This window comes from Scomber japonicus, chromosome 2, assembly GCF_027409825.1.
Source record: "Scomber japonicus isolate fScoJap1 chromosome 2, fScoJap1.pri, whole genome shotgun sequence".
NCBI lineage: Eukaryota > Metazoa > Chordata > Actinopteri > Scombriformes > Scombridae > Scomber > Scomber japonicus.
In genome coordinates, this window is record NC_070579.1 from 34,983,302 (window position 1) to 34,999,443 (window position 16,142).

Below are 16,142 nucleotides of genomic sequence, written 5' to 3' on the forward strand. Positions count from 1 at the left end.
TCAATGTATACGTACCTAACACTTTATTAAAAACACCTGTGCAATCTCATGTAATCTGATACCACAGCTCTGCCATAGATTCTACTTTAATATTAGTTATTGTTTAATATTGTCAGAAAGGTGACAATTCTACTTTATGTTTATTACTGAGGTTGTAGTGGGTGGTGGTGGTGTACTGGAGCGCATTATACTGAAGTGTTCTTGGTATTTTGTCCACCCCATTAATGACTTAACCTAACATTGGATCAAATGACAAAGTGTAATGTTAAATAGAAGTCGCTTGTATTAAGTTATACAGAGAACCACCCGACTCTACTAACCTAACCCTAACCCTACTTTTATGTATTACACCCTACAACTTTACTGTTTTCATTAACTGTCACTGCTCTCATCGAGCTTGTTTCCAACCAGAGCAGGTAGCTGTTTGGAGTGAAAAAGCTTTTAAAAACCTGCTGTATATTATCTTCCCTGGCACAAAATGGCAAAGTAAGCTACTGTTTGGTGATCATGGTGGAGCAGCTAAAGAGTCAAAGCAGAGCTATAACATAAGGTTTATCAGGTGGTCACAAACATAACTCCAAATGAATGCTAATGTTGCATTGTAATAAACTGATGGTTTATTACATGACCCTTTCAGTTTTCCATATCAACTTTATAAAGTGATAAAATGTCTTCTGCTGCCCCAAGTAGCCAAAAAAAGTAATAAAGTTAGCTAGAAGTTAACTGCTCCTAGCAAAAAATAGCTATCGCTAACCCCTGCTGCCTGACTGAAACCTAATACAGATATAAACTAACATGAACATGACAGGACATGACATGACTCGGACTAATAATAAAGTGAAAATTCCATTTGGTTCTTGGGTAAATATTTAAATGCTGTGAGAAAATGAATTCCTTACTCTTCCAATGGCTTTCTGTTTACTTAGATTCCATTGACTGAACAGTAAATTGATAATATGAAGGCAAACAATAGATTTGACCTAAGCTAAAAATAGAGTGTCTAGGATGTGGTTGCTGTTAGTTTGATAGTTTAACGACGTAATCCTGCCCAACCGCATTGCAGTGACTGACAGCATTCTTGGTTTGTTGTGCTCCACATCCGAACCAGACGGCTGTCTGTCAAAAGCTATTACTCATTAATATGCAAATCAGTGGGCGCCATACTTGAAAAAATGACTTATTTTTGCATCTGTCAACTTTTGGTGATGCACTCAGTTGTATGGTAGCAGTCTAATAACAGCTCAATTGTACAGGTGAGAGTGCAACCAACAGGAGGACCAGCCTATCTGCTCCCAGCTTCTGTTGCATTTGAGAACGTGTTGAGCACCTGGATGCTATGCTCAGTTATGCCCAGATTTGTAGGAGGTGTTGAGTTATCTTGAAGCAGCTGGGTGGTGAGTGGTGTTCCCTCGTTATACACCAGGAATGCTGAAGGCAACAGAACTGAATTCTCAAGAAGTTTCTGAGAAGACAACCTGTTACCTGAACGGCGCTCAGCTACTTCCACACCCTTACCAGCCTTTCATCTCCTGGAGCGTGCTGACAAGCATTGCACATCCTGTCTGCCTTTACACACAAACAGTAAAAACACCATGGGAAGTAAACACCCACCTGAGCCAAAGACAGACACACCCAAGTGAGACCTCGCACACATATACAGTACGCGCACACACGCACACATACACACACACACACACACACACACATACACACACACACACACACACACACACACACACACACACACACACAGAGACGCAGAAACAAGCACAGACAGAGTGAAACTAAACAGAAGAGTGAAAAACAAACCTTGTAAATACATCACATCACTTTGACAACAAACACTTGTGTTGATTGATGAAGTGATAGAAAAAATATTCAGCACAGATTCAATCAACTAAAGTCATTTAAACAAGGTACTATTTTGGCTTTTGTTTCCCTTTTAAAAAGTTTATATTGTATGACATTTAAAATCAGTTCCAAAGTTGTGAAATGGTCGCACCATAAGCAGGGAATCTGTAGAAAGATAGTGTATACAATTTTTGTCTGTCTGCGTCTGTCCCTCCTCATGTGGGAGCAAATAAGATGGTTAAAACCACGCAGGTTCACATATATCATGAACTTATCAACACTGTGTCTCGGTATGATGATATATTTTAAGATGCGTGGACAAAAGAGCCGACATTTGGCTTGCTTGGTGAACACACATATTGACATAAGCGTGCGCACACACACACACGCACACACACACACACACACACACACAGTGCTAAGCTGAAGACCTCTCCAAGAGCCACGAAGGCGTTGTGGCCCGGTCTGTAAGCCCTGCCATGTGAAGCAGAGGGACGGCCTGAGGAAGATGAGGGGTGTTAAGGGACGGAAACAGCTGGTGAAAAGCCCAGAGGATATTAATCTGGAGGGGGGAGACAGGATGGCAGGAGAGGCCGTCTAATAAAGCATGGTATTACTGCTGCAAAGGTGTCTGTCTGCCTGTCTGTCTGTCTGCCTGTCTGTCTTCCGGGAGGATTACTGGTGAGCAAAGAAAAAAATGTTGGCTGTCTGTGTCCATCTGGTACAAACTTTATGCTCTATAAATCTCAAAAAGTTCCCGCATCTCCTCGTAACAAATCTGAGTACATTTTTGTGTTGAGTACACCTTTTATAGCTGTTAGGAAATCTGTGATCATCTCCAGCTCATCCGATAAATCTAGTTAGACACTTCAAGTTTTACAACCCTTCACACTGACATACCCACACACACACAACCACACACACACACACACACACACACACACACACACACACACACACACACACACACACACACACAGAGGTTTTTGAAAATTAGATAAAATAAAGCAATCCAAATTTTCTCTGAGCAATTAAAGTTCCGGTTAAAAGGCAGAGGTGGAAGATGGGAGGGGAAGCTGGGCGGCATCAGTCGCACAGACAGTAATGACGGCGCCACTAATGTTTAACAATCAAAGATGGGAGGCGGGGGCTCGCAAGGAAGTCTCTCCTCGAAAAATACAGGTGTTTGGTACAATCAAAGCGCAGCTTGCAGAAATGACTGGGTTTGAAGTTGAAAGGGGAGGCAGGAGGAGAGGGGGGCCGTTGTGGTGAGTGAGTGCCTCTATGAGAGAGAGAGAAAAAAAAGTGACTCAGAAGGCAACTGTGGGCCGGTCTCTCCTCCGGGATTTTGAATAATTAACAAGGATAAGGAAGTTGCCTACTAGGTGCTTACTATTTACTTTGTTTGGATTTTTTTCTGCCTCTGGAGGGGAAGTGAGGCTTTAGCTGGCCTAGCTCACTGGAGGATGGCGTGTTGGCAGGAGGATTTGTCTGGGACACCAGTGTGGTTCCCGTGGGACTAGAGCAAGTCAAACCAGCCAGAGGCCAGTGAATCAGAACCAACTTTATACGGTGGGAATCTTGTATACAAAACAGATAAACACACACACAAGGATAGTCCCACATTATACACACAGAGGCACACTCACACAAACTGTGAGCTCGTGAATTCAAGCTCATGTCTCATGACCTTTAGGGAAACCAACGCAAAAGCTCCAAAAACTAGTTCTTGGCTAATTGCTATAATTATAAATACAATAGATACTAACAGAAATGATACAGTATGATTAAGGTGTGTAAGACATATACATTTGTTACACCATAGTAATTAACCAAATTACTTACATTTTCTTATTTCCTTTCCTGCTAAGAGTTAGCTGAAAAGATTGAGGAGCAGAGACAGCTTACATAGCTTAGCGTCAAGAACTGCTAGCCTGGCTCAAAATACAAACCGCACCTCTAAAGCTTACCAATTAACACGTCATTTAATTTAGGAAAAGAAAAAAGAATGAAAAAGAAAGAAGTGTAAAAACAACAGGTTGTGGTTGTATGTCCCATGCTATATTTTGCCTCACTGTGACTTTTTTATTAACACCTGTAAAACCACAAAGAATCATTTTCAAACAGGCTAATTTTTAAATGTCCTTGTGCTAAGCTAATAAACTGCTAGCTGTCAATCCATACTTACAATTTTCTTATGTAACTCCCCTCCAAAAAGGTGTTACCTTTTTTCAAAACTATTTCTATAACATCCGTTACATCATAGTGATTTACCAAATGACTTGACATTTAATTGTTTGCTTTCCTGTGAGAGTTAGAGTTAGCTGCTAGCCTGGCTCAAAATCCTACCTGCACCTCAAAAGCTAACCAATAAGTACATCATTTAGGGGGGTTATGCGCCAAGCTATGTCTTGTCTAGGCTTTCTATTAACATCTGTAAAACCACAAAGTACCATTTTCAAACAGGCTAGCTGTTTACAGCCCTTGGGCTAAGCTAATCAATTTTCTAAGCTAATCTTCTTATATAACTTTCCTCCAAAAAAGGAATTACAGTTTTTCCCCAAAGGTTAAACTATTTCTATGAATATAATGAGCACGAATATTAATTATTGAGCCTGGAAACAGCACATTGATAGAAGTAAAAATACTTCAACTCGTTTTTTAACTGCAATTTTCATTCCTAAAAGATGGAATTTGCTTGGAATTGTGTGGAGATGGTTCATTTATCATTAAATACTCCATTTTAAATATGTCAAGAACAAATTTACAAATTCAATACAAATTCACACTGTAAAATTTACAATTTGTGAAAAACTGTATACTGTTTTTACGTTTTATGAATCTTGTGTTAATTGTTGCTAACGCTGAATATAAAAAGTTTAGGGTGGAGTATCATTCTGGAGCTGCAGCAGCTCACAAAAGCCTCAAGAAAATAAAGGTAGTAAATCCTTGGCAAAACATTTCAGTTAACATTTGAACTGTCAAATTTTAATTTAGCAGTATGGCTTAAACTTGCAGTGTGATTGATGTTGGTAAGTACACACCCTGTATGACTGTGTATTGCTTTATACTACACGCTAAAAGAGCAACTGTTGACATTAGAACATGGAGCACGCTCTCAAGTAGGCTATAGTGAGAGTTGACCTATATGTGGTGAATGGGTTTGGTCTGGAGACTACAACAGCGCTAACGCGTAAAGGTCAAAGGTGCTGCAGTAACAAAAATAGATCGCTTACTTCACCGTAGTAAACTTCACAGGGATTTTGCCAGATTAATGACAAGAGTAAATGTCAGTACTTCAAAAAAAATCCTCTTTTTACATGAAGGAACCACAAACATTTCCATACACACAGCACAAAGTCAGATACAAAAAAAATATGTAAGCAGTGACAGAAATAAAAACTGTCAAACAAGCTATCTAAACACATTTAAATCATTAGGAGAATTTGTAAGCCCCCAGCTGAAATTACACTGTAATTAAATGTTATTAAGCAGTCTCTTTTTGATTGTGCTGCATTGTATTCATGAGGAAATATGCTTGACTATTTAAAGACTTCAGTAAACACCATTTAGACGTGGTGTGTGGTCTTCAGTTCAGTGGCCTGATCTCCTCTACAGTATGTGTACCAGTACATTACACTGAGAAGGTGTTGAGGTATTATACTAATTTCAATTTTATCTAAATTTTGCTTTTGCTCGCAACAAATTAGTTAAAGTAGGTTTTCTATCTGTGTATATCCACACTGTTTGCAGTTAGTTTAAAATCAAATACTTCTAATGCTTAAATCTCAGAAATATGCCTGTTTCATGAAATGTGCTCATTTCAGTCCTGGCCTGATTAGTACAGCTTGAAGGTGTGTATCTCTATCAAGGCGCATGCTGAATCAGGACTTTGTGTATATTTGCTGATCGTCCTGTGGTTCCATTATATCAGCGTCATGTACTCAGCTCAAACTCAGCACTTCTAGAGTGCTGCTTCAGAGAAAGAGGAGCAGAGAGGGTAGGAAGTCACTTCCCACCGGCCTGTCTGTGGTCTGTATTTGGCAGTTGATTTGAAGCTACTCCACCAACATGCTGTGACAGGAAAGGAATTAACTCAGAGAGGAGACAAAATTTAAAAAAAAAAAAAAAAAAAAAAGGCCTCAAAGGAAGATGATGTTGAAAAACTGTTAAATGTGTGATGCACATTCAAAGCCACTGCAATCCATTAAACTCTGTCCAATTACAAGACTCACAGGCTGGAAGAAATTCAACACTTGGCACCTACTTTAAGACTTTTGTAGCAGTTAGACTGACATATTAAACACTGTGTAACTGGAGGTTTTTGTTTCTTCTGATATGGATTACACATGCTTTCCCTAAAGGGTCCAGATCGTTTGATAGGCAGAACTGGTGCACACAGAAGTGGCTGCTTTCTGCCAAGTAAGATCTTCACATTTGTGTATTGTGACTGTGTTTTGGCCCGAGCCAAACCACCTCTGAGGAGTGTCCGCAATCAAAGGATTTCCAGGTCTCAACTATCTGATTCACAGGCTGCAGTCACTACACTGTCCAGGCTGCAGCACCAGTGCTGTATGCTGTGTAAAAGTGTATCTACATGGACACATAAAAGATTGTGTAACTGACACAGTGTGACATGAGAGTTCATGATTATTAGTCATTATTAGTGTTTTAGAAAAGAATTTTGAATTGTATCATTAGTTTCATAGGCTAAATATTTTTTTTCTTATAATCAGGAACAAGAAAGAACATGCTATGAACTTATTATTTGAAAAAATGTTGTAATTTCACTGTCTTCCTCATTGGATGGAGGGCTGTGAAAGACCTGAAAAAAATAGTGACATTAAACATTTAATATTTTTGGTCAAAGGTCTATAAAGTTGTGATATCTAATATTTGTTTGAACTTGCTAAATCTTTATACTATTTATCTGGATCCCCTCGAGTTTTAAATAAAAGTTTAATAATAAATGACAGAATAAAAAATTCAAAGAGTCCTCAACTCTACATGCCATGATCCCAGAGGTGATTTTGCTCACAGTCACATTAAGATTTTGTTTTGTGGATCATTTTGTTGTTAGACTGTTATATTGTTCATAATGTTGTTCATATGTTCATAAAAACGTAGTGGTTGTTGGGCATAGACGTAGTTGGAGTGATGGGAGGAGTGAATGAAAAGTATAATTTGTAGTGTGTTTGTTTTTACAAACATCTAACCAAAAACTGGAACCTCTTTTTGTTGGGGACCCTGTACAGGTCCCTAATCCCTACTTTGGGAACCACTGGGGTTTTAGTCTGCAGTGGTGGAAGAAGTATTCAGATTATTTATTTACTTAAAAGAATATATATATATATAATATCACACTGTAAATACACTCAATTATTAAGTTCTACACTGAAAATTTAAAATAAAAGTGTACAAATATTATCAGCAAAATGTATCAAAGTAGAGCTTCTGAATTCAGATGTATGATCCCTAGAAGTGTTAAATATTAACCTACTAGATTATTATGAATGTATTCATGTGTAAGAAGCATTTTACAAGTTTAGCTGCTCAAGGTGGAGTCAACTACATTTTATAGCCAATTGTTGGTTAGTTTAATCAGTTATAGTGTGTCATATTCTATAAGCTAATTCAAGTATTAAAAATGCTGGTTAACTAACTAGCAGTGGTGGAAAGTTACTAAAGTACATTATAGTCAAGTTCTGTACTTCATTATAATTCTGAGGTTCTTGTACTTTACTTGAGTATTTCCATGTGTTGCTACTTTATACTTCCACTCCACTACATCTCAGAGGGAAATATTGTACTTTCTACTCCACTACATTTATTTGACAGCTTTAGTTACTTTTCAGATGAAGATTTGACACTATGGATAATATAATAAGCTTTAAAGTACAACACTTTGTTAAAGATGAAACCAGTGGTGTCCAACCTTTTTGTCTTTTGACGTCTTACAAAAAGCAGTGTGTGATCAGGGTCAGAGTTGTTAACAGCTCCACCAAACAGTGATTTTATCCTCTAAACTTCTCACATGGTTTCATTTTAATAAATGTTCAAATGATCCAATATTTCAGCAAAAATCAAAGATTAGAGAAAAAGTCCAAAAACTGAAAACATATTTTCTTCTTTCCTCTCCCATTAATCATGTCACCACACCTCACATTTATCTGCTGACCCTTTGGTGGAACCCAACCTCGAGGGAATAAACTAGTAGGCCTATGTGAAATACTGTATATGAAATTGTGTATAAAGTAATTCAAACTAGCTCCACCTCCTGCAGCTACAACAGGAAAATACAGCACATTGATACAGCAGAAATAATAATGTCATCTAAATCATATCATATAATAAAATATCAGTCAAGAGGACAAAACAACTTTTGTCTTCTTTTACTTTAATAATTTAACTAGCCAACACTTATGTACTTTTGATTAAGTTTTTTATTTTTTATTTAATTTTTGACTTTTACTTGTAATGGAGTCTTTTTACATTACGTTACATTTGTGTTGATACTTTTACTTAAGTAGAGGTTGTGAATACTACTTTCACCACTGCTAACCATCAGGAGCAGTCAACTCAACGCACATGAATAAAAAAATATATATTTCCCCCTAAATTGTGGTGAAGTGGGAATCTAGCTGGCATGACTACTCAGGTAAAGCACAAGCACCTGAAAGTTGTAAGTAAATACAGTATTTGAGTAAATGTACAAGTCAGATTCCAGCACTGTCGGCGGCTCTGTCAAACCGTCCCGCTGATCCTCTTCCTCACCTCCAGCCGAGGAGGGCGCATCTTCAAAGGGGGAGACAGACACCAGCAGAGGGCGGAGCCTGGAGGCACTCAAGACGCACAGCCTATCATAAAGTTTGTCACTACTGAGAATGCACCCTACCTGTGCGCCAAAACATCGATATTGCAGATGAAGACAATCAGATGAAATATGATGAGGATATTATTTTTTCTGTGCGCATTTTCCGACGAAGGAAAGCTGAGCTGAGCCAAAGTGTGTCCAACAGAGGAGCCTTTATTCCAAAAAGAAAATAACAGCAGCAGCTCCAGGGACGAACAGGTAACTCGGGAATTTGTATTTGCTGTCACTGCGATCTACTGTAAGTGTGTCTAACTTTGTGTAGTGTGAGTTGCTGATGGTGCGATGTTCAGTGGTGAGTTCGAGCCCCGGCCGTCCCAGGATCTCTCTCTCTCTCTCTCTCTCTCTCTTTCTCTTTCTGTGTATGTGTGTGTGTGGAGATTGTATGTTCTCCTTGTGTTTGTGTGGGTTTCCTCCCACCATCTAACACATGTATGTAAGGGTTAATATTCCTGTTAGTGCCCCCGACCACTGGCACTGGCAGGAAGAGCTGGAGTTGGTGCCCAGTGCTGCCAGTGTTATAGGATGGATCAAATGCAGAGGTCACACTACATTTCACTTGTATGTATCAATGAAGAAATCTTCATTTTAATCTTCACTGACACTGTTCAGAATGACTATAATAATCACATAGGTATTAAACTGTAGCGTCCTTGCTTCAAGTCAGTTAAAGGGAATTTAAAGTCTGTATCCTAAATAATGATTGAAAAGTCATTTAATTTTACTCTTCTGTTGTTAAATATTACTCAATTGTTGCAAAATAAGAAACTTTAAGTTTAAATCTCTATAAAACAGACCATTGAACACAAAATAAGCACTAAAACTCCATTCACTAGAAGACAGATGTTAAAAAATTCACAACTGTCCCAAAAAACAGGCGATCAAAGTTGCAGTATAACCTATTGTAATTTATTTTTTAAATAAAGTTTTAAATCTAGTTCTGTAATTTTGGAGGATGGTGTTTTAAGCAGGCTGAGATTGTTCAACAGTAGCCGCCTGAGTATATATATGTGTGTCGAATGAGAATCTAAAGTCCATATTTTTAGGTACAATAACATTAAAATGTTAATTTCATTCAATTTAACCGACAGTTAGTGTGAGGCTGGTGTGGAAGATCTGTTTCATGTAGCTAATGTATTTTACTTTATTTTACAAAATAATTATAAATTCATTGCACTACATTAATACTCTAAATAATGTTTCACTTGATGCAATTAACAAATGAGAGGTGGATCACACCAGATGAATTATTATGATAAATTAATGTAATTATATTATATGTCATTGTTCATGTTCATTTAATATTATCCGCAACAATGTGATAGTAGGCCTGTACATGTTACAATACAAACAAGCAGTCATCATAAAAAAGTTACTTTTTAAATTAATCTTACTTGATTGCTTAAAGTGAAGTAATACAAAGATGAAAAATAGTTACATAAAGTACTGCAGTACATTCAGAGACTAGAGAGACAAAATTAAGAACTAGATTTAAATAGGATACTTGTGACATAAAAAAACCCCCCCCAGATAAAATCCAATAAATTGTCATTCTAAACTGTTTGGTAGCATGAAGTCAGCTGTCTTCATTAAATTTGCGAAAGAAGGGTTTTTATTACAAAAAGGCCTTTTATGATGATTGATCAATACTTTAAATGCAAGTCTTTATAACATGTACATGTCTATTTTATAGTAAGTTAAATTGATGATATACATACTACCAAGTGGTTTGTAATTTACATATATACATATATTAAACACTGTATTTATGGTTGATATTAAATCTCAGGGTTCATTAAAACATAAAAACTGGAACAACATGAACAAGCACGAAAAATGGCGTTAAAAAAATACTCTTGTGACTTTCAGCATGAGGAGAAATAAAACTGTAGCCTGCTTTAGAGACATATGCGCTTTTTCCTGAAAAGTCTGGCGTGTCGAACTTGGCATAAAATACATTCACACATAAAGTACTGTGCTAGACGACGGCAGCTTTGAAAACTGCATTTCTGATTACGCTATCACTTCACTCAGGCAAAAAATGCTCTTAAAACCCTCATTGTGACACCTGATGTTTATATTTTCATCAAATATGTAGCAGCGATCACATTTTGTGCAGTTGTGCGTTAGTCAGTGTCACACAGACGCTCTTAAATCACTTAGGATGTTAAGCTGTCATTCATATCTAAACTACTCTATCTCTGCACTTAATCATACAGTTAAAGCACAGAGCAACAGATTAGTAGAGATTAGCCCTCCGTGCACGTCACTAACTTAATCCTTCCCTCAGGTGTGCAAATGACATTTTAGGTTAAAATACAATCAGCATTTTGTTAAATTCAAATATAAAATTATTATCAGTGCACGCATCTGATTTATTGTACAGGGTTTGGGTCAGATTTGGGTCTTCACACAAGTTCTTTGCATTTGTTTTAACATTTTTAAAGTTTTGGTGGTGATGGCAGCAATTTTCTTGCATAAAGTTTTGCTTCTGATAAAGAAGTGTTTGACACTTACTGTCCTTATAAGTGACCTGACCCTTGCCAAAAGTAGTGTGTTCCACTCCACCCATCTTATTCTCCGAGCAGGTTAAAACAAACTTCTTACAAATGCCATTTGACACAAACTGGTCTGTTTGGAGTGTCGGCAGAAGGCCGGTGCTGATGTTTGAACCGTGTTTTTCTACATCTGGGAAGAGATGAGGCAGGAGACTAGTGGACTAATGGTTAAATTTGACCTGTAAATTATTCTGGAAACTTTTTAATACAGTTTTAAAAGTCCTAAACCTTGTAAAAGTCCAAATTTCAAAGATGACGTGATATTTAAAATGAAGCCCAGGGAACAAGAGTGGTATACAAACCTTTCAAACACAGAAAAACATATAAAAATATGTTCTTCCTTGTTACTCCCTCTCTGTGCCTCTTCTCTATGGCAGACTTGTAAACTAGGGCCCGTGTTGGGTCTTGGTCGGGCAGGTTTTATGACCAGAGCTCTGTCATTGCTCTGTACCATCCTCCTCCTCCTCCTCCTCCCAGGCTCCTGTCCCCCCATCCCCTGGGGCCCCCCATGCCAGCTGTTTCCCTTAGGAGCTCAGAATGCTCCCAGCACTTTAGCGGATGGAGGAGGATGCTGCTGTCTTCGTTTGTTTACGGTCATGTCAGTAAGAGCGGAGTTGGGGGGACCAATCCACCATGCATCTGAGTTGCATTCCCAAAAAATTACAGAGCACTGAGCGCTAGCTCTGGCTCCAGGCTGACATGAAATAAATCAGCTTGACCTTTAACACCAGACCTTTCATTAGGGAATTCCAAACTAATTGCTTTACGATTTCATTGCAAGTAGAATCTCTCTGAGTGGGTTTGACTGAACCCTTGAGTAAGAAGTGTAATCCTCTAGGTTTGGCTGTATTGACTCAACAAATTGAGATGTAAAGAGGGGATCCTTCAATGTCAGTCTGAGTGACACCACCTGTGTGCTGAACCATGTGCGCACTGCCTCCATCTCATGCATCTAGATGTTAGACAGGACGCTTGTCGTCCACAGGAGCTTGACCTCTTGCTCCTGGGCGACCTTGTGCAGTTTGCTATGTCAGTTAAGATATCACACTAAGCGATCTCACAACCAAGATACCAACGTCTATAGCTTCAGACTGCTTTACTGTTTCCTGCTGTAAAGATAATTGTAGATGTTCAAGGATGGGGGTGTGGTGGAAGTCAACAAGATTGTTTGGGGCTAGGACATGCTTGGAGCCAAGCACAAGTTGTGCAGGCTGGTGATTCTTGTCATAAATTTCCACAGACTTGTTGATCTTTAACAAGCTTTGTGTAACCTTTAGAAACTGGAGCCTCTCCTTCTATGTGGGACGGCTGGCTGTCGCTGTTGAGGGATGCAGGACTGGTACATACCTGGAGCGTGTGGGGGGCCAGGATGCTGTTTCAGAGCGTGTGCCCATCATTATATACATAAAATAATTGTTGTCATGTTATTGTTGGACTTCCATTCTCAGGCTTCTGAATGCCGTCAGTCTGCAACTGTTGATGCTTTCTGCTGCCAATGTGTAAGAGGCGGGGCGTTTTACGGGGCTCCTTTTGTAACTTGCCTGAGGGGCTGTTGTTGTAAATCATGTGTGATTCATAAAAAACAGGTTCTTCTGTCTGCCAGGTTTCATCTCCACAAACCTCAGAGACGTACAAATAGAGTTTGGCCTGCAGCCATACCTCCCTGGAACTTCTTCCTTTACCAAACTGCTCTGCTGTCAACACTCCTCTTCGCTCTCTTCCCTCCCCCTGTCTCAGCAGCATTTATCTCCCCCCGCTGCTGCCTCAGCCTCTGCACAGGGCCGATGATGTTGTTTTCTTTGCGCTTGTCTTTGACTGTCCTACATGGGAAGTACCTGGCAGCGGATGCATGTGGCAGGCTTCTGCCTGGACACGTCTGTCTCCCCCTCTTTCCTGGCTGCACGGCCACGCAGCGTGAGAACTGCAGTATCCATGGTGATGAAGGGGGTGTGCAGGGGGGCTGGTTATTTAAATGTTGTAGACAGGAGGATTTAGGCATATCTGAAGTTCAGAAACGTCATATCAGCAGAGGCTTAGTCACTTAAAGCCTTTCAGACTGCAAAAAATAACCTCAAGACTTCAAAGTCATTGTATGTTATCCTGAGAAGTCATTGAGAAAATGCAACTAACTTGATACCAGATTGAATACATAACTATTTGTGTTTTCTATTTTTCTGCAGGTTTTTTCAATGCACCACCTTCCCACCATGTGTTAATCTTGTCGCCGCCACCCAAAAGATAGTGAACCACACTTTGAGCTGCTGACCTCATCCACAGTCCTGCACCTGCAACAGCTGCTCACATGGCCCACCCTTACGAGCCCTGGCTACGGACAGCACCACCTAGTGGCAGCTCAGAAGACATGAACATCCCCTCCTGGTGGGATCTCCACAGAGATGTCCAATCAGGGAGCTGGATAGACCTCCAGACAGGGCAAGGTGTCGGCTTGCCTTCAGTGAGTCCAGGAAGCTCCATGGGGTTGCAGACCTCTTTAGGGCCTTATGGCTCTGACCCGCAGCTGTGCTCCCTGCCTCCAGCTCAGCACGCTCCGGCCTCGCACTCATCTCACCTCTTCCCCCAAGATGGCTTCAAGATGGAGCCGCTGGCCCCTGAAATGCTGCAGCAAGAACCGTTCTCCCTGGAGGAACCTCAGGAGAGCGCTGTCTCAGCCCGACCCAAGCCCCAGCGGCGCTCGTCCTCCAGAGGTGCCGGCCAGGCAGTGTGCCGCTGCCCTAACTGCGTCCATGCTGAACAGCTGGGCCAGAGCACTGACGACAGCCGGAGGAAGCACATGCACAACTGCCACATCCCTGGCTGTGGCAAAGCCTACGCCAAGACCTCTCATCTGAAGGCCCATCTACGCTGGCACAGTGGGGACCGGCCGTTTGTCTGCAACTGGCTCTTCTGCGGCAAGAGATTCACACGCTCTGATGAACTGCAGCGCCACCTACAGACGCACACTGGCGCCAAGAAGTTTAGCTGCGCGTTATGTCCAAGAGTGTTTATGCGCAATGATCACTTGGCCAAGCACATGCGCACACATGAGTCCCCACCAGGACACGGGGAAGAGAGGGTAAATGGAGACGGTAGGATGGAAAAAGGCTTCGATTCACCCACACCACCTCAGTCATCCTCAAACGTGTCTGCATCCGACACCACAGAGCCACCGCTGAAGCTGAAATGTGAGACAGACCCCTCAGTCTCCAGTGTAACAGGGCAGTCAGGCTAATTTCATCACTTTCAGAAGAATAATTTTGCAGTTTACCATCTGTTGCTCTTTCTGAGGTGTCATAGTTTTACAATAGTGTAGAGAATAGAAGGTTAAAATTGAAATACAAGGTTTGGACAATCGTTCAAGGCTGGATGGGACAGAAAGTGTTCTTCTGTGGTTCTATGAGTTTATCAACTGGGCTCAGTGATCACATAAATGTTATAGCACACAGGAAAAAAAGTGGATCAAAGTTTCACTATATGTCTAATAAAAGTGAATGGTGGCTTAGGAGGAAACTGAGCTGAAGCTGCAGCTTGTTGCTGGACTTCCATTGCTGCTAGAGCTACTATCACCAGTAGACCAAGAGACTGGTATGAGTTCAACTGAAGGTGGCTTGTTAACTTGTTTACAATGAAATTAATCCAATGTGTTATTGGAAGAGTTGGGGAAATGTTTGGAGTATGGAGACAAAGTGATATTTTCTTTTGGTTTCAGACTGTCACCATACACATGTAGCCTACTGTGCAAGTTGGGACAAGACACTGGAATATAATACTGCAATTATCTAATTTTAAATGGTCAGTAGCCATTTGGGTGGGTGACAGTTCATTCCACAAAACTAGGTGTGTGTATGTTGGTAGCCTATGTAATGAAAGTACAAGAGACAGTAATGCTGTACCATGGCAGCGTGCTGTGATTCTCCACAATAAGAGCCAGTGTGATGTCAATGTGATACTGACAATAATATAATATAACGTAATATAATATAATATAATATCATATAATATAATATAATAAAAAACTACTGTTACTACATTACTACGGTGTGCCAAAAATGATGGTAACACTAAAACCAAACCAGCAAACAACAGTTTTGATGGTAAAACACTTAACTGAAGAGAATGATCATACATTCAGATAATGTGAACACTGATTCAGATGGAACACATCGATGCAAAAATGCTACAGTAATGTGAAAATAACCAACAACAACTGATTACGTGTTGAAGTATCACAACAGCCAGACAGCGCGGCCTTCTCTCCCGTCAGGTAAGAACAGGAAATCGAGGCCGGACACGGAGAGAGAAACTTCTGCCTGGTTAAACAGATCCTGGTTTCTGTCAGGACATGCTGATTCCAGCAACCATATCTGACATAAACACGACTCCACAGATCAACCCTGTCAACACTAAAGACTGCTGGCGCTGAATGGAACTTTCAGTGGGATAGCGTGTCTTCATTACATCATGATTCAGGGAAGGTCATTTAATCCAGTGGCGCATGCAGTCCCAAGATTTAAATCTGCACTTATTAATATTCTTATTGTTTTTTTAAAAAAAAAAAAAAAAGATCAAATGACTGTAATGTGAAAAGGGTTGCTCACAGTGGCAGACAGAATTCTCATGTGACTGTGCAGAGCTCTGGCAACTCAAAGCCCCCATACTTCTGTTTTGGTTATGTCCCACTGCTCCCTTGTCTCCAGCAGATGAGAAACTATTACACTACTACTACACTACCTGCTAAGTACCAACGCACAAAGTTAGTGACTGACAGGTGAACATAGTGGAACATTTAGCAACTGATGTGCTGCATGTAGTGATAACATGTCAGTGTTGTGTTTACAGCTTGTTCCACTGCCCCCTAGTGGCCA

At 40.2% G+C, this 16,142-nt stretch overlaps 1 protein-coding gene across 1 annotated transcript; it reads left to right on the forward strand.

The window, feature by feature from the left end:
• The first annotated feature begins 13,582 nt into the window (after positions 1-13,582).
• sp6 (Sp6 transcription factor) lies at positions 13,583-14,509 on the forward strand. The gene has a single exon (XM_053329587.1). The coding sequence runs from the start codon at positions 13,583-13,585 to the stop codon at positions 14,507-14,509; it is 927 nt and encodes a 308-aa protein (XP_053185562.1).
• The last annotated feature ends 1,633 nt before the right edge of the window (positions 14,510-16,142 follow it).